Source organism: Choloepus didactylus, chromosome 5, assembly GCF_015220235.1.
Source record: "Choloepus didactylus isolate mChoDid1 chromosome 5, mChoDid1.pri, whole genome shotgun sequence".
NCBI lineage: Eukaryota > Metazoa > Chordata > Mammalia > Pilosa > Megalonychidae > Choloepus > Choloepus didactylus.
Window position 1 is genome coordinate 52139619 of NC_051311.1, and position 19283 is coordinate 52158901.

Consider the following 19283-nt stretch of genomic DNA (forward strand, 5'->3'; position numbering starts at 1 on the left):
CCCAAAATGAACAAAGTGAGCTTGTCACTTTAAGAAAAACAACTGACAGTGTTTGTTGCCAGTGATAAAATAGAGCTTTCAATTGAAAATTAGAATTTTGGAAACTTGTCTGCCACCATGAGCTTGACAGCTTCCCATTACTTAAAGACTTTTCTGATGACATTGATGGCGATATTAATGACTATGATTTTTTGATACTGTAAATTTAAACGTGTCAATATTTAGATGATCTGCATAATTATTGAACCAATTGTTTTCAGAATGACCAATGCCATAAAATCAGCAAGGGGCTAAAGATCTATTCAAAGTGCAAGAAAGATGAGTGTGTTTTAATGTGATAGTGTAAAAAGTTCATTGATGTTGTTTCAGATTCATCTTGCACCTAATGGTTAAGGATAGTGTGGTGTCAGTATCCACAATTATCTGAAACAGCTATTAAAATACTCCTCTCTTTTCCAACTACATATCTATGGCAGATTTTCTTCATATACATCAGCCAAAATAACTATGGCAGCTGATTGAATGCAGAAGAATATGTGTCCAGCTGCCCTCTATTGAAGATACTTTCACTTGTTTTTTTCCACAGAATATTTTCATTAAAAATGTTATTTATATTAATATATAATAGGTTTAATTTGGGTATTTTTTAAATCAATTATCTTAATTTCTAATATGGTAAATATCAATAAACATAATCCACAAAAACAAAAGCTCTTGGGAGTCCTCCATAATTTTATAAGAATGTAAAGAGGTCCTGAGATCAAACACTTTGAAAACCACTACCTTAGAACCCTGGTTTTCAGCCTTCATGAACATTGAGATCATCTGTGGAGCTTTAAAAAGTACTAATGTCTGGTCCCACCTATAGAGAGTCTGTTTTAATTTGTCAGGAGGTAAAGACTGGGCATCAGTCAGACACCCAGGGAAGTGAATCTCCCTGGCAACGTGGAATATGACTCCCGGGGAGGAATGTAGACCCGGCATCGTGGGATGGAGAACATCTTCTTGACCAAAAGGGGGATGTGAAAGGAAATGAAATAAGCTTCAGTGGCAGAGAGATTCCAAAACGAGCCGAGAGATCACTCTGGTGGGCACTCTTACGCACACTTTAGACAACCTTTTTTAGGTTCTAAAGAATTGGGGTAGCTGGTGGTGGATACCTGAAACTATTAAACTACAACCCAGAACCCATGAATCTCGAAGACAGTTGTATAAAAATGTAGCTTATGAGGGGTGACAGTGGGATTGGGAATGCCATGGGGACCAAACTCCACTTTGTCTAGTTTATGGATGGATGTGTAGAAAAGTAGGGGAAGCAAACAAACAGACAAAGGTACCTAGTGTTCTTTTTTACTTCAATTGCTCTTTTTCACTCTAATTATTATTCTTGTTATTTTTGTGTGTGTGCTAATGAAGGTGTCAGGGATTGATTTAGGTGATGAATGTACAACTATGTAATGGTACTGTAAACAATCGAAAGTACAATTTGTTTTGTATGACTGCGTGGTATGTGAATATATCTCAATAAAATGATGATTAAAAAATTAAAAAAAAAAAAAAAAAAAAAAAAAAGACTGGGCATCAGGATTTTTAAATGCTCCGTGGGTGTCTTGGTTTGCCAGGGCTGCTGTAGCAAAGTCCTGTACCATAAACCTGTTCTAGTTTGCTAATGCTGCTGGAGTGCAAAACACCAGAAATGGATCGGGTTTTATAAAGGGGGTTTATTTGGTTACAAAGTTACAGTCTTAAGGCCATAAAGTGTCCAAGGTAAGTCATCAACAATTGGGTATCTTCACTGGAGGATGGCCAGTGGTGTCTGGAAAACCTCTGTTAGCTGGGAAAGCATGTGGCTGGCGTCTGCTCCAAGTTCTGGCTTCAAAATGGATTTCTCCCAGGACATTCCTCTCTAGGCTGCAGTTCCTCAAAAATATCACTCTTAGTTGCTCTTGGGGTATTTGTCCTCTCTTAGCTTCTCTGGAGCAAGAGTCTGATTTCAATGGCCGTCTTCAAACTGTTTCTGTAAGCTGAAGCTCCTCTCTCAGTTCCAGTGCATTCTTCAGTGTCCCTCTTGGCTGTAGCTCCTTTTCAAAATGACACTCACAGCCGCACTGAGTTCCTTCTGTTTGTCAGCTCATTTATATGGCTCCAGTGATTAATTTAGACCCACCCTGAATGGGCGAGCCAACACCTCCATGGAAATTATCCAGAGTCATCACCCACAGTTGGGTGGGGCGCATCTCCATAGAAACACTCAAAGAATTACCATCTAGTTAATACTGATAGGTCTGCCCGCATAAGATTACATCAAACATAATGGCATTGGGGGGACATAATACATTCAAACTGGCACAGACCAGTTGGCTTAAACACCAGGAATTTATTCTCACAGTTCTGGAGGCCAAAAATCCAAAATCAAGGTGTCAGCGAGATATGCTTTCTCCGAAGTCTGTAGCATTCTGGTGGTAGCTTGCCAGCTATCCATAACTCAGTCTGCCTCTGTCACATAGTATCTGTCTCCTACTACCATGTCCAAACTTCCTTTGCTTATTAGGACTCCCATCATATTGGATTAGGCCCACCCTGACTCAGTTTGTCCTACCTTAGCTAATAACATCTTCAAGGTTCCTGTTTACAGATGAGCTCACAAACACAGGACTGAGGCTCAGGACTTGAACTCCTCTTTGTGGGGGACATGACTCAATCCCCAACACCAGCTGATTCTAATGTACTGCCAGGGTTGGGAACCACTACTTTAGTCAGAGGCTGTAGAGTCTTAGGTCCTGGAACTTTATCTGTGCCGCCTTTTGGTCTGTGAATTAAAGCATTTCTTTTCTTTTCTTTTTTTTTTTTTTAGTGGAAAAATACATTCCATCATCCAACAAAGATTTGTCAAGCATCTACTATATGCCAGGCAGCGTTCTTAGTGCTCAGATACAGTGGTGAACAAAGTAGAAAACGTCCCTGCCCTCAGGGAACTTGTGTTCTAGTAGAGGAGATGGACAATAAGCAAGTGGACACATAAGTCTTCTCACTTTTCTGTCATGCTGAGGGTAGACCCAATAAAATACCCTGGTAAAATGTTATTCTGATGCTTGGATGTGCTTTGCCTTCAGACCAAGTTTTGGCCCTGGTTTGCTGCAGTCTTCGGAACTGGTGCCAACCCAGTCCCAGCAGCCACAGGCATCGGCCGAAGCTCCGTTTGCTGCCAGAGGGATCTATTCTGAGGAGATGCCTTCAGTGGCCCGGCCTCGGCCTGTCGGGGGCACCACAGGTACATGTGGCAATTTACCTTGCATTTCCAAACTAGTGGACGCTTATTTGTGGCTACCTTCTTAGAGTACGTTAGACTTCCCAAAGCATCAGGGTCCTGGTGTCTTGGTGGCCTCTTCGCACCACTGGTAAAACTGTTTTCCTCGGATCCTGGTTGAGATGTAGGGCAGGGGACATGGGAAGGGAGATGCTGACCGAGATCCTTAAGACTGATCTCCACTGATCGGCATCTCCAAAGCAGTCCCCGCAAATGGAATTTACTGCACGTCCATCCAGGGGAAACATTTCCAAATTCTTATGGTAGTCGGAAAGATCTATATCTGAGCACTTACCAAGACACTAAAGCAAGTGTTTGTTGTTTTAAGGAAGGTTCTTTTCCAGCTTGGAGTAAACAATTTGTAGAGTTGCTGGACGATGATTGGAGACAGATTTTTGTTTTATTTTGTCACTTCTGGGAGGGTACATCTGCTGTTTTATCCTTAACGCTTACCACCCTCACTTTTCCCCTTTTACCCTCGTTAATCTCTCACTTTCATGTCCTCCCATTTTCCTGTCATTTTCTCATGCTCCTACACTCAAGTCCCACTTTCCCTCCCAGAAGCAGGCATGAGAGGAATCAGTGGCTGAGGCCCCTGGTGGTCCCTGTGTAACTGTTCTAGTTCCTTTCCATCCTACTTTCAAGCCCTTGTTAAAAGAATAGCTTTAATGTCATTCATTGCAATGCAGCTCTTCATTTAGAATTTAACAGTGGAAGATCATGTTTTCTAGAGTGGTCTTCTGATTTGTGATCAGACTTAGAACTCATGGCACAAAGCTTTCCTCTACTTTTGGAATTTAAAGATTATTTCCTTTAATTACTTGGTGGAATGCAGATTTCCACATAGAAATTAAAGCTCCCAGATTATGCTCTTAAATGAACATATAACTTAAGGTGTACAGTTTCTTGATATTTTGAAACCATAGAGAAAATAAATTCCATTAAAAAATTTTAATGTATTTAATTAGTTGAGAAACATTACACATGTTGGTTTACTTATTAAAGTATAATATTCAATATATTTGATTTAAAGATACAGGTTTCTTTTTCCAACCACAATTAAAATTTAGTAATTAAATTTATTTTCATGTATCCAGCTTTGTGTTTTAGAAATAGAGCTATAAACTCCTTTATTTTTAGAATCTACTTTTAGTTTTTTGTCTGTTTTTTTAGATGAATCTAAATGTTTAAGGAAAGGGGGGGGGGTCCTCAATTTTTTTGGTAAAACAAAAAATAAATTGTTTCCTGAATTGAGCATCCTCAATGTTTAACAACTAGATTAGGAATAAATTTATTTTCATAAAATGAGCAGTAAAGAAAAGAAAAATACTTTAGTTTTGCAGTCTCCAGGGAGTTTTGCATTAATAGTTGAACCCCAAACAAATCCTTATTAAATTCAGTAGATGCTTGATGTTTACAGGGAATTTGTCCTAAGGTCTTTGTAAATTCCCAGATTTTCAAATACTGCTCTGCTGTATGATTAATGGTATACCATTACTGGACGGAGTTTTCTTATATGGTACAAAAGTGTAAATGAAATGCTAAGAGCCCCCCCTTTATTGCCATAACGGGAGACACCACATATAGGATGACAAGAGACACCCAATGTGACCAAGCTGAGATGTATATGGCAGTTAGCTGGTCTCTCTTACCAGTTTACCTGAGATTCATACTTGTACCTCAAAATGCAAATTATTATTTCACATCTGAAATCATAAAACTGAATGGTTGGTACTATGAACTCTCTGACACTATGAACCATATTTGTGAATACCAGGGGTTTACTGTTCAGTGTCCCTAAAACATCTGTGTAGTTTAAGATCCTGAAGTATTACTGTCATGTTCAGGAGCCTGTGGTGGCAGAGTCCCCAGGGGCGATGTTTCCTTTTAGTTGGATCCATGTCAGAGATGAGTCTTAGGCATCGTCTGATGCTTGCGTAGGTTTATTCACGTGAGGCTTTTCCACGAGTAACAGTGGGAGCGTGAGGTTCGTGGGCACCTTATAATCAGGGGGTCTTGCAACCGACTGACTGGGAGTGTCTCCATCAATAGATAACTCTCAAATTTGGGGGAGTCTTTCCCCTCTCTTATACCTGCATTCAGTCCAGGTCAGTTACCAGGTGTTTCTTTCATAATGGGAGTTGTGAACTATGCTTGTAAGGGTAAGCCTGATTTTCAGGTTTCTGAAAGTTACCTCTGTACTGAAGTGGCCCTAGCTAATGAAATCCCCTGGTTGCATCATATTCTTAAGTGATACATAGTGTCAGCCTGCAAGATGTTACATTGGGCCTATTTGCTTTTATTAATTTTTTCCCTACCCCTTTTTTTTAAAATGCAATTTTAATGAGGTATGTTCACGTGCCATACAATCCATCCAAAGAATACAATAGTGGCTCACAATATCATCACATAGTTGTGCATTCATCACCATGATCAACTTTAGAACATTTTCATTATTCCAGAAAAAGAAATAATAATGAAAAAAAAAAACAAACAACCCAAAACATCCCGTACCTCTTCTCCCTCCCTATTATTCACTCCTAGTTGTAGTGTGGTACATTTGTTACTGTTGAAAGAATATTAAGATATTACTGTTAATATCCACAGTTTGCAATAGGTACATTTTTCTCCATATTGTTCCCTCTGTCATTAACTCCTTTTAATAGTGTCATACATTTGTTCTAGTTCATGAAAGAACTTTTTTATATTTATACAGTTGAAGTATACAGTCATCGTCCACCACAAGATTCACTGTGTTACACATTCCTATGTTTTAGCCTCCAGCTTTCCCTCTGGTGACATACATGAGTCTAAACTTCCCCTTTTCACCACATTCACCCACAATTCATCCCTGTTACAGTCACGATAGTGTGGTACTGTCATCTCTATCCATTTCCAAATGTTTAAGTTTGACCTAGTTAAAGATTCTGCACATATTAAGCAATTGCTCCCCATTCTCTAGCCTCATTCTATCTCCTGGTAACCTAGATTCTATATTTTATGATTTTACATTTTATAATTAGTTATATTAGTGAGATCATACAATATTTATCCTTTTGTGTCTGACTTAACATAGTGTCCCCAAAGTTCATCCATGTTGTCACATGCTTCAGGACTTCATTCTTTCTTACTGCTGAATAATATTCGATCATATGTATATACCACATTTTGTTTATCCATTCATCTGTTGATGGACACTTGGGTTGTTTCCATCTTTGGGTATTGGTGAATAATGTTGGTCTGAACATCAGTGTGCAAATGTCTGTTCACATCTCTGCTTTCAGATCTTCTGGGTATATACTGAGTAGCAGGATTGCCGGGTCGTAAGGCAACTCTATGCTTGGCTTCCTGAGGAATCACCAGACTGCCCTCCACAGCAGCTGCACCATTTTACATTCCTACCAGCAGTGAATAAGTGTTCCAATTTCTCCACATCCTTTCCAACACTTGTAGTTGCCTGCTTGTTTAATAGTGGCCATTCTAGTAGGTGTGAGATGATATGTCATTGTGGTTTTGATTTGCATTTCCCTACTAGCTAGTGAAGCTTAGCATCTTTTCCCGTGTGTTTTAGCCATTTGTATTTCTTCTTTGGAAAAATGTCTATTCATGTCTTTTGCCCATTTTTTAATTGGGTTGTTTTGTCTTTTTATTGTTGAGTTGTAGAATTTCTTTATGTGTTCTGGATATCAAACCCTTATCAGATATGTGGTTTTCAAGTATTTTCTTCCATTGAGTCAGCTGCCTTTTCACCCTTTTGACACAGTCCTTTGAAGCACAGAAGTATTCAACTTTCAAAAGGTCCTATTTATCTATTTTTTATTTTGTTGCTTGTGCTTTAGTTGTAAAGTCTGAGAAACTACTGCCTATTACTAGATCTTTGAAGATGTTTCCCTACATTTTCTTCTAGGAATTTTATGTTACTAGTTCTTATATTTAGGTCTTTGATCCATTTTGAGTTAATTTTTGTATGGGATGAGAGACAGGTGTGTTCTTTCATTCTTTTAGATATGGATATCCAGTTCTCCCAGCACCATTTATTAAAGAGACTGTTCTGTCCTAGATGAGTGGGCTTGGGAGCCTGTCAAAAATCAATTGACCATAGATATGAGGACCTGTTTCTGAATTCTCAGTTCAATTCCTTTAATCAATATGTCTATCTTTATGCCAGCACCATGCTGTTTTGACCTTTGTGGCTTTATAATATACTTTAAAGTCAGGAAGCATGAGTCCTCCCACTTCATTCTTCTTTTTCAAGATGTTTTTGGCTATTTGAGGCCCCTTACCCTTCCAAATAAATTTGATAATTAGCTTTTCCATTTCTGCAAAGTTGGCTGTTAGAATTTTGATTGGTATTACATTGAATCTGTAGATCAATTTGGGTATTTTCTATTATTAATTTTATAACCATAATGTATCCTTGGAGAATTCTGCAATTATTGTTTCTTGTAGAGCTTTGCATAGTTTGAAAAATTCTCAAGTTCGTTATCACTCCATCTTACGAGTTTTATTATAAGGATTCAATGTCACTCTTCTTTTCTCCATTCATTTCTTCTTCCACCTTCTTGAAGATTGAAGCTCTGATAAGAGGAATCATTACATTTTAAATAATTTATTTTGCTAGTAACCTGCTGGAGAATATGCACCTTCATAATGTCACCAAGAAGCTAGTATAGACCAATTCTAAATTTGGAATAATTGGTGGATATTTAACCATTCTGGCCTTCTAGGCAGTTCTGTGTTTTGTACTGTCTGCCAGTGAATTAGTTTCCTAATGGTGCTGTAAAAAATTACCACAAACTTGGTGGCTTAACACAACACAAATTTATTATCTTATAGTTCTGTAGGCCAGCAGTCTGACAGAAGTCTTCCTGGGCTAAAATCGAGGTGCCACGAGGGCTGCATTCTTTCTGAAGGCTTTAGGGAAGAATTGTTTCCATGCCTTTCCTGGCTTCTAGAGGCTGTCCCACATTCCTTGGCTTCCGGCCCCCTTCCATCTTCAGAGGCAGCAGTTCTGGCGGAGTCTTTCTTACATTGCGTCATGCTGACACTGACGCTTCTTTCCCTGCCTATCACTTCCACTTATAAAGACTCTTGTGATTATTTAGGGCTAACCCAGTTAAGCCAGGACTTCTTTTCTTAAGGTGAACTGATTAGTTACCTTAATTACATCTGGAAACTTAATCCCCCTTTGCCATATAACCTAACACATTCACAGGTTCTGGGGATTAGGCTGTGAACAATTGCAGGAGCATTATTCTGTCTACCTACAGCCAGTCGACAAAACAAATAATCTATGCTGATATCCTACAGGATTTCCCATATTGTACAAGTGCTATGATTTGCAGTGAGTGTCATTTCTCCAGTTAATTACTGTGTATTTGAGCCTTGTGACACTTCATCTATCAAAATAAATTCAGATGTATTGTTAAATAAAAAATCTAGAAGACTATAGAAACTGTATTCATCAAGCATTTAAAGTGGAAATTATATTCAAATAATTTCTAATAATAAAAGATTAAATTGTGTAACTTTAAAGTAATAGAAAAATGTTAAACTGTCCAGAAAAGCTGATCTTTTGACTATAAAAAAATCATATGTCTAAAAATGTTTAAAAATAAACAATGGGGGAACAAATGAATGTCAAACATGCAGGGTGTTGAAAAAGGGATGGTATTTGGGAAAAAACATAATCAAAGCAATCTGGAGTCTATGGTCAGCAATACCATTGTAATATGCTTCCATTAAATGTAACAAAGGCAACATAACAAAGTTAAATGTGTGTGAGAGGGGGATATAAGACAGGGATATGGGATTCTTGGTAGTGGTGTTGTTTTCTGTTCTTACTAATATATTGTATGACACTATTTTTCTTTTTATTATCTTTTTTATTACTCACCAAAAAAAAAAACTTTTTCATAGTAAAAAAATAATAATAATAAATAAATAAATAAACGATGAATAGCGCCTAGGGAAAATCTACAGCAAATGTGACTAAGAATATTTTTTTTATAGAGGATAGCTAATATAAACTGGTTAAAAAAAAGCCTTCAAATGTAAGTGGGGACCACTCTGGAAGACAGTATGGTGGTTCCTCAGGAAGCTAAATATAGATTTGCCATATGACCCAGCTATTCCATTGCTGGGTATATACTCAGAGGAACTGAAACTTAAGACACAAACAGACATTTGTAAACCAATGTTTATTGCAGCATTATTCACAATTGCCAAGAGATGGAAACAGCCCAAATGTCCATCAAAGGACGAGTGGATGAACAAACTGTGGTATATACACATGATGGAATATTATGCAGCTGTAAGACAGAACAAAGACATGGATCATGTAATAATGTGGATGAACCTTGAGGACATTATGTTGAGTGAAGTTAGCCAGAAACAAAAGGACAGATTCTGTATGGTCTCACTAATATGAACAGACATTAATGAACAAACTTTGGGAGTTAAAAGCTGACAACACAGGCAACCAGGAGATAGAAAGAGGGTAGAGATCAGCCATTTGATGCTGAAGAACTACAGAATGCTTAGGATTGATTGCATAGATCCAGAAATAGATAGCATAATACTGTGTGATGGTAGCATGGTATTGTAAGTACACTTAACAAAGATGTCTGTGAGTAAAGCTGAAAGAGGTGGGATAGGAGAATGTATGACACCAGAGGTAAAGATAGATGATAAAGACTGGGACTGTATAACGTGGCAAAAACTGGAGTGGCCAATGACTGTTACTAAATATACAAATATAAAAATGTTTTTGCATGTGGGAAAGCAAATGAATGTCAATCATGTAGAAATTTGAAAAAGGGATGGTATTCAGGAAAAAACATAATCAAAGCAAACTGGAGTCTATGGTCAACAGTAACACTGTGATATACCTCCATTAAATGTAACAAAGGCAATATGCCAATGCTAAATGTATATGAGAGGGGGATATAGGGGAGTAATATGGGATTCTTGGTAATGGTGTTATTTGCTGTCCTTAGTAGTATATTGTATTGTATGACATGTTATTAAAAAAAAAAATAAAAGTAAGTGGGCAAAAGACAGGAAAAAAATTCACAAAGGGGGTGTGTGTCTGTGTGTCCATGTTGTAAAATAAACACATAAAAAATGCCCAGCTTTGATAATGATTAAAGAAATGCAAATTAAAGCCACAATGAGATACCATCAATTATGAAATTGTTTTGATGATAATGTGGTGTGATAAAATTAACATCTACTTCCTTCATCTGTACAATGGAGAGAATGTTAGTATTCACCTCCCATGGTTGCTTTGATGGTTAAAAAAGACACTTGCAAATGTAAAGTGCTCAAAATAGTGCCTGGCATATCATAAACTTTCAATGAATATTAGCTGCTGTTATTATTACTATTATATTTTTTCTGGTGGTGCTGTAAATTATTAAACTTTTGGAGAGCAGTGTGGCCATATGACTTACAAGCCTTTAATTTGGTAATTCTACTTTTGAAAATCACATCCTTCCTTTCCTCTACTCCCTAGCCCCCAGGCCCAAAGAAATCAAAAATATTGTGGAGAATCTCTGAAAGCATTTATCACAGCATTATTCATAATAGCAAAAAAAAAAAATTGTTAGCCTTCTAAATAGCTAGTAATAAGGGCACCAGTGAGTAAATTGTACAGCTATTTAAAATGAAGAGCTCCTGAAGAGCCTGAATAGGGGAATTTAAGATTAACTGGATGCCTCCTATGTGCTTGGCACTTGACCTATTTTATCTCTTTTAATCCCCAAAATAACTGCATTAGGTAGCGTTTTTGATCCCCAATTGAAAAGTGAAGAATTGAGGCTCAGCAGGATAGCGGCAGTTTGCCAAGGTCTTAGGGTTTGTCAGAGACTGAGCTGGAATACAAACCCAGCCTTGCTGGTTGGAGTGACCCATGTTGAATCGAGGGGAAAGGCTATGCTGTTTTTTTAAGTGCCTGAATTATGATTTCAACTACTATTGTGATTTTAACACAAATGATATGCTTTTCTCCTTATGTGGTTGTCTGAACCTCTGTCAGTAATGAGGGGCACTGCGCTGCATTTGTAGTTCTTTGCAAAGGTTTGCTTAAACCATGACTGTTGGACAACGGTGCTCAAAGTCTTAATAATGTTATTACTTATGAATTTGCAGTCACTACATGTTCCAGCAGAGTCCGTTGCTCTGGTAGGAGCCTGGATGGTTTTTCTTGACCTTTAATTATATCCAGATAAAACCATTGAGGAGTTTTTAGAAATGTGTTGTTTAATTGAGGTTGTTAATTACACAGCTAGACTGGGAGTAGACTTGAGGTTCGGAGGGCTACCTCCCTTACCCCTGTGAAATTTATGGATATTTGTAGTACTAGTCTAAACATCATAGATTTATCGGATGATCCTCGTAGCATTTGGAAATAAATACTGTATTTCACAGTGCTTTAAGACCACCTTTTTCCTCCCTTAATTTAAAGTCTAGGGATATTTCCTTATGCTAGAAGTTGATGAAGGAGGAAAATAAAATTGTTTAAAGACTGGCTTTCATATCCACATGAGGCCATAGCATGTGTAAGTGTAGGAGAATTAACTCTAAATTAACTCTGTAGCTTTCTAGCTTTCCCATCAGTGTGCCTCATTGATGAAGTTGGATAAATGGTTTTAAAATTTTAAGTGATATAGTCAAGTGATGGAAACTTGGTAAGTATGTGGTAAGTATAATGAAAATTTACTTTAATATTCTGAATTCAAATAAATAAATATATACCCTGCCTTTTAAGAAAAAAAGCATATTGTGTTTCTAGCTTCCTTGTAAAGCCACAGTCTGGAGGGAGCCATTTTCATTCAGCTTCATTATGGCCCCAAACCCTTCTACTCCTTTCTTCTGAATAAATAAGATAATCCTTGTTTGTAACAGAAGTGACTGGAAGTGCCCTCTAATATCCCTTTATTCTCAGTTCTTTGGTGTCTACTCAAGAAAATGAAAAAACATCACTGTCAACCTCCCTATTAAAAGGAAGTGAAAGCCCATGGCACAGTTTTTTTGCGGAAATACCATCCTCTGGAGTAGAATCGGTCCCAGGTGTGAACAGTGCCCGGTATCAGTCAGAGCTGAAGGTGTCTTGCAGGACAGCCTCACTCTCCTGCAGTGCTGACCAGTCTGCTCCCCACGTGTCCCCTCCCAGGCTCCCAGGTCCAGCAGCTTACGCAGGTGGGAATTGCCAGCAGAATTGGCGCTCAGCCAGTGGAGGTCCCAGCCAGCAGAGGCGGCCAGTACGGGGGACCCGGATGGCCTTCGTACGGGGAGGATGAAGCAGGGCGAAGAGAAGCCGTGAGTTTCTTGTGCTTGGATCATCAACTGAAATTTAGACATAATGACTTAAATAGCTGCTTGTGCTTTGGGGATCCCGTTTTTAAATCTCCATTTTAAAAGTTTTAATCTCCCTCACATTTTCCTCTTCCTTAATTATGTTTTTTGTTACAGTTCTTAGGTAATAAATTCTTTTCCACCCAGAGTGGGAGAGAATTGACATTGAGCTTTTGGAACGTCTATAATTTTTCTTGGGGCAGATTTCAAAGGTAGTAAATTTGAACCTGTAGGTGACTAAAATCTAGACTATCTTTGATGTGATTGCTGTATAAATATTCATGGTCTTTTATACCTACTCACTTACTGTTTGTGCTTTACTCTGAGTTGATTAACATCATTTCCATTATAACCACCATGAGAAGATGATTTTGCAATAAGCACACAGCTGGGGCATTTCAAGGCACAGATTTTCTTTTTGAAACTTCTAATCACTCTCTTTCATTCTTTATGAGAATGGAATCTTCACTGGGAGAAAAATTAGCATCAAGTACTAACACTGTGGTCACAGGTAATTTCTACGAATGCTTTCATTTGTTTTCCTCAAAAATTTTATATCCTCGGGGGATAAATTAAGGAACTTTGAAAAAAAACAAAATAATATGTTTTGTTTTATCCTTATCATTATGCCATAACTTCCATTGAATTTATGTACCATTCCCAGCAAAGACACAAAATTCCTTTGATACTGAATACTTTTATCCAATGAGAGGAAATTAACTTCAGGATCTGATTTTTCCCTAAAGAATACAGTATTTTCCCTGAAGAATACAGTAATCTCAGGTATCTGCTTTAAGTTGGCTGACATTTTTATTTTTCTTTCTTCATTGTACCTAACGTTTCATGAAGGTGTTGTGGGTCTTCCTGTCAACTCTACTGTCATCTTTGGAGGTGTCTATCACTAATTTGGAGGAGCGAAACATGGGAGGAGTGAAAGCTGAGAAGCAGTGAAGTCTAGTGGTTAGAGCCTGATCTCTGGATTCAGCTGCCTGGGTTCAAATCTTGTCTCTACCACTTATTAACCGTGTCAGCCTTGAATAGTTATTTCTCCTCCTTGTGCCTGTGTTTCCTCATCCACAATGTGGGTTTAATAATAGTGACTACTTGACAGGGCTGTCGTAATCAACATGTGAAGCATTTGGAATGGGGGTGGCCACCCTACCACCTCCAAATCCTTCTGGCTTCTACCTCTTCCATATACTGGCATTTCCCCAGTGATTCTCAGGCTTCTGTCCAGGACATAGGGGCAGTTTCTGTATGCGGGTACCTTCTAATATGCAGTGACTGGGAGTAGCCAGCCATACACATGTAAAAGCTCAAGGCGAGTGAGTAAGTTAAGATTTGGCCTGCCAGCTGTAAGGATGCCAAGCCGTGGTCTAGAGCAGGAGTTGGCAAACTTGTTCTGTGAAGCACTAAAGAGTAAATATTTAGGCCTCCTGGGCCCTATGGGCTCTATCGCAACCACTTACCTCTGCCATTGTAGCTGGAAATAGGCAGCATGTAAATGAATGGGTATAGCTGCATTTCCAATAAAATTTTATTTACAAAGCAGATAGTGGGCTGAATTTGGCAGGTCAGCCATAGGCTGTAGTTTGCCACCCTCTGGTTTTGAATTTGGACACTTGCTATATTGTCTTTCTTTTAAGAGCATTTTTTTCTAGCTTAACTATAAGGTCACTGGGGACAGGGATGCATCTTTCACTGTCTTGTTCCCAGACTAGCACAGTGCTCAATGCAGATTGGGTGCTTAAGAAGTGCTTATTGAATTAATTGAATGAAAGATTTGTTGTTTTCTTAAATATTCTCCTTCATTAGGCCATGCTTACCAGGTTAATAACTTGCTCTTAGCATGAGTAAAAGCACAGAGTTAGCACTTTTGCATATATATATATATATGCAAAAAAACTTACTCCCACTGAAAAAAATATGGAAAAAAATCACTGAAAAATATAATTCTTATCAAACTAGTAGCTAATTAATCTTTATTATGCAGGTATCAGCAAGACTATTATTGTATGTTTTAGTGCAGATAACTTTTTAAAGAAAAGGCTCTACAGTGCTAGATGACAGATAGATAGATAGATAGATAGAGAGAGAGAGAGAGAGAGAAAATAATCTCATGATTGTGTTCTGTTTCATGGTCCCTGTATGTGTTCACACGCAAACTTCCCTGGGCTGCAGAACCTCAGCAAAGCTGGTTGTCTTCCTTGTCATTTCCTCTGCCTCTCTCTGCTTACCTCTTTCAACTCTCAGGTTACTTGTCCTACCTGTCACCTCTGTGGGTACTCTACCCTCCCTTCCAGCCCAGGTCCGTTCTCATTCTCCCAGTGGGCCAGGAGCTCCAGGCCACCCCCCACCCCCACCCCCGTTTGTTTCACCCACTCACCTCTACACGCAGTGGCACAGGGACTTAGCCACCTGGACTGAGAGCTGAGCCATCCATTTATTTAGACACTCATTCATCCTTTCTGTCTGTCTTGAACCCAGTGTTCATTCAGCATCTGTTAAGTTCAAGAGTTTCCTTATATCCTTTCTCTTGAACAAATTTCTCCACAATTGATACTTCCATTCCAATCTCAGGCGGCCCTTTTGCAGGGCTGAGTTTTGAATAGGAAAGGACACTATGAGGGCACACCAAATGCTGATCTGAATTTAATTTTTCCTCTTGTTCCTCTGTGGGAAGTACAGTAATGTTTGCCATGTTTTTCAGACACACATGCTTGGACATCAAGAGTATTCTTCACCGCTATTCCAGGTGCCAAGGACTTCAGGCAGGGAGCCCTCAGCTCCCCCCGGCAACCTCCACCACAGGGGTCTGCAGGGCCCGAGCCTGGGCTACCCCACCAGCTCCACCGAAGACCTGCAGCCTGGCCACTCCTCAGCCTCTCTCATCAAAGCAATCCGAGAGGAGCTCCTCCGGCTCTCCCAGAAACAGACGGCTGTGCAGAACTTCCACAGCTGATCGTCCTCTCCTCGCACATTTGCCAAGTATCTGCTTCCTGTGGAAGCAAGACCAAAGGGAAGTCAACCGAGTGCTCGTTTGTAAGCAGAATAAACATCTTCTGTGCAAGGCATCAATGTGAGGGAAAAAGTTGCAGTTTCTGAAGATGCCATAGGTCGAATAACAGCTCATGCTACTTTTAATATGTTGGTGATTTTTTGACCACTTGGGTCCAGTCGAAATTAATGTACTTTTGGCCGGAAGCCAACAGCACTTCATGAAGGACAAAATACAAACCTAAGCTAACAAAATAAAAAGTTAGTCTCCTTTGTAAAGGCAAAAGATTAAAATTTGTAGATGGTGTCGGGATTAAAGGATTCAAGCGTTTTTCATGGGAAGATGTAATCCAGACTGATTTGTATGATGAACCTGCTGCTTTGTTTTCTAAGAAAAGAGATTTGAAGACATTTTATTAACAGTTTGTTTCCCCCATTCCTCCATAGGAACTTATTTTAATAGTGATATTAACACCGAGAATAATAAGACTGTTTGGGAATTTTACAAAAAGCTACTAGTGAGAAACCAAAATGATAGGTTGTCAGAGCCTGATGATTCCAAACGAAGCCATCATCCGCATTCTTCCTTCTATTTCTTCTGGTGCTACAGCTCCAAGGGCCCTTTCACCTTTAAGTCTGTGAAATGAAACTTCAGCTTTTTCATTGGAAGAATATGTTGAAGGTTTCATTTTGTTCTAGGAGAAAAAAAAAAACCTCCCAAATGGGGAGGAGTGGGAGGTGGGGGGAGCTTGGTATTTATTTGGTTACTCAAAATACATATCAAAGTTTAGATTTGCATTCTTAACTGTATTTGCTGTTTATTAATTGGCCATGTACGACTACAGATAACATCCATTTCGGCACATATCATCATGAAGGCCAGTGCTAGAGGGTGAGGCTTTCGAGAGGCCCCAACCAATCCTTGCACTTTATGATGAGTTGCTCACAGATTGTTTCAGTGAGAAATCTTATGTAAGCAAAATTTACTTGTAAAAATTCCAATTGCTGTTCATGAATGCGTCAGTAGTTATCACATTCCGTGTGTTCAAGACCTGGAAATGAAACTGAGTTCAGTTCAGCCTTTCTGTTGTGAATCAAGAAATGTAAGGAAGAGCTTTGAGACCTGAGGGAAAGGAACAGTCCTAAGTTCTGCTCCTAATTTCTGATTTTACTGTGTGATTATTCTGTTGAATGACTGTTAAAGTTATTGCATGCACTTTGGGCTAAAAGAGGAGGATCATTTCATTTGAGATTTGCTCCCAAAGTGAATGTTTCCCCACTTCCCACATTATAATAGGGAATTTGATGACAAAGGCCATTCTGTTTCCTGGTACCTGAGTGAAACTTAGAATAACCATCTCAGGTAACAGATTTCTACTATGAATCCTTCTTTATTAGATCACCTAATACTTTTAATTAAACAAAAGATAAACAAACTGACAGGATTAGGGGCTCTAACTAAGGAAAACTTGTGTATCTGTGTCAAGTTTTAAGAACCCTGAAACAGCCTGAAAGGTTTCCAGAGTGTAATCATTGATTTCCACACTCATATTTCAGCAGTTTCTTAGTGGAGACTATTTAACAGACTGATAGACTAAAACAATACAGGGAAAGCTAATTCTGGAAAATTTAAATGTAGCATTTAAAAAAATCTGTACATCCCTAAAAGAGAAGGGGTACAGGATAATAAATCTCTTAAAAATGTTAAATATAGGAATGGAAACTCCTGTTCAGTTCATCCTCAGTGGCTCCAAAGAGGATGAGAAAAGACCCCCTTCTGGAGTTGATTTCTTGCCTCTCAGCCTTGATTCGATGTCAGGCTTTCCCCAAAGTCGAGGATGCTGTTTGCACGTCTCTCAGAAGATACCAGGTTTCCTATAAGTTATTAAGAATTTCGGAAATCCAAGCAGGATTTTATTATGAATATCTTGTGGTACATTCAAATTGTGTGACAGCAAATGGAATAAATGCAGGCTCCCTCTTCTCCCCGTTCTGCCTCGTTGCATAACTGTCTGCACGTATAGCGTACCAAAAACGGTTACCTCCTTTGTACACTGCAGAAATGGGCCTCTGTTTTAAAGAGGGTTGAATGAAACGGCAATTTTGATGCCTTTCAAACTAGCATAAAGGGATTCTACCTGTATTTTTATTGTGAAGACTGATACACTTTTAAAAAAGAAGTCAGGACCAAAGATGACATGAAACAACCAACCAGTGGCTTATGGAATGGTGGGAGCAGGCCAGCTGGATCTCCCCACTGCTAGTACTGGTTATAAAGCACACTCAGCTTGCAATTTATTCCCTCTAAACATCCTGCTGCAGCAGTTTCACAAATCACCAAACTCAGAAAAAAATGGCTGGAGTGGATAATACCACTTAAAAATGTCTTCAGAAATGAAATTAATGTCATCTACTTTTAAAAAAAAAGGATCCTCCCGTTGACCATGTGTGGCTTTGGAACTCCATTTATTTAGAGCACTCTAAAGTTACATTTTATGTTCTTTTTTTTTTTTTTTTTTTTCCTATTTCAAATTTTCTAGAGGTAACGTGAGCTATAAATCCAAGTCATAATTTTAGAGAAAATTGTTTGGAGAACTGATGTTTTCAGAGTCTACTTTGTCACTGACTTGCTGTCTCAATTCACTTCTCTGAGCCCCATTCTCCCCATCACCTGCCCCTCTCAAAGGATCACTGCTTGTGGGAATCAGATGTGATCCCTCGAGGAACTTAAAGCATTGTGGAAATTTAAGGTGGTGTCTGTACTGATTCCCTGGGATGGTGTCCTAGTTTGCTAATGCTGCCAGAACACAAAACACCAGAGATGGATTGGCTTTTATAAAAAGGGGTTTATTTGGTTACACAGTTACAGTCTTAAAGCCATAAAGTGTCCAAGGTAACACATCAGCAGTTGGGTACCTTCACTGGAGGATGGCCAGTGGTGTCCAGAAAACCTCTTGTTAGCTGGGAAGGCATGTGGCTGGCATCTGCTTCAAAGTTCTGGTTTCAAAATGGCTTTCTCCCAGGATGTTCCTCTCTAGGCTGCAGTTCCTCAAATATGTCACTCTCGGTTGCACTTGGGGTATTTGTCCTCTCTTAGCTTCTCCGGAGCAAAAGTCTGCTTTCAACGGCCGTCTTCAAACTCTCATCTGCAGCTCCTGTGCTTTCTTCGAAGTGTCCCTCTTGGCTGTAGCAAGCTCGCTCCTTCTGTCTGATCTTATATAGCATGCCAGTAATTTACTTCAGACCCACCCAATGGGTGGGCCAACACCTCCGTGGAAATTATCCAGTCAGAGTCATCACCCACAGCTGGGTGGGGCACATCTCCAAAGTAACACTCAAAGAAATCTAATCAACACTAATAACGTCTGCCCACACAAGATTACATCAAAGATAATGGCGTTTGGGGGGACGTAATACATTCAGACTGGCACAGATGGGTAACATGATACACTGTGATCTAACAGCGAATGAGTTTGTGTACAGGACACCAGAGCAAAACCAAAAGCCCAGTCTGTCTCCTCTTTATCACTCCTGGCTTGCTTTAAAGTCACTTCCTTCTCCATTCATTTTCAAACACCATTTATTAAACATCTTTCTGCTACTGGTTTTCTGTTTCTGGTAC

The 19283-nt window shown here is 39.0% G+C and overlaps 1 protein-coding gene across 1 annotated transcript in view; it reads left to right on the forward strand.

Annotated features, from left to right (window-relative positions):
- The window catches only part of KIAA1549 (KIAA1549 ortholog), a 173563-nt gene extending 155466 nt beyond the window's left edge, over nt 1-18097 (forward strand). Inside the window, exons 18-20 of the mRNA XM_037836064.1 lie at nt 3114-3271; nt 12483-12628; nt 15375-18097. Of these exons, the coding sequence (XP_037691992.1) occupies nt 3114-3271; nt 12483-12628; nt 15375-15626 (556 nt within the window). The 3' untranslated portion in view covers nt 15627-18097. The remainder of the gene's footprint in view (nt 1-3113; nt 3272-12482; nt 12629-15374) is intronic.
- The last annotated feature ends 1186 nt before the right edge of the window (nt 18098-19283 follow it).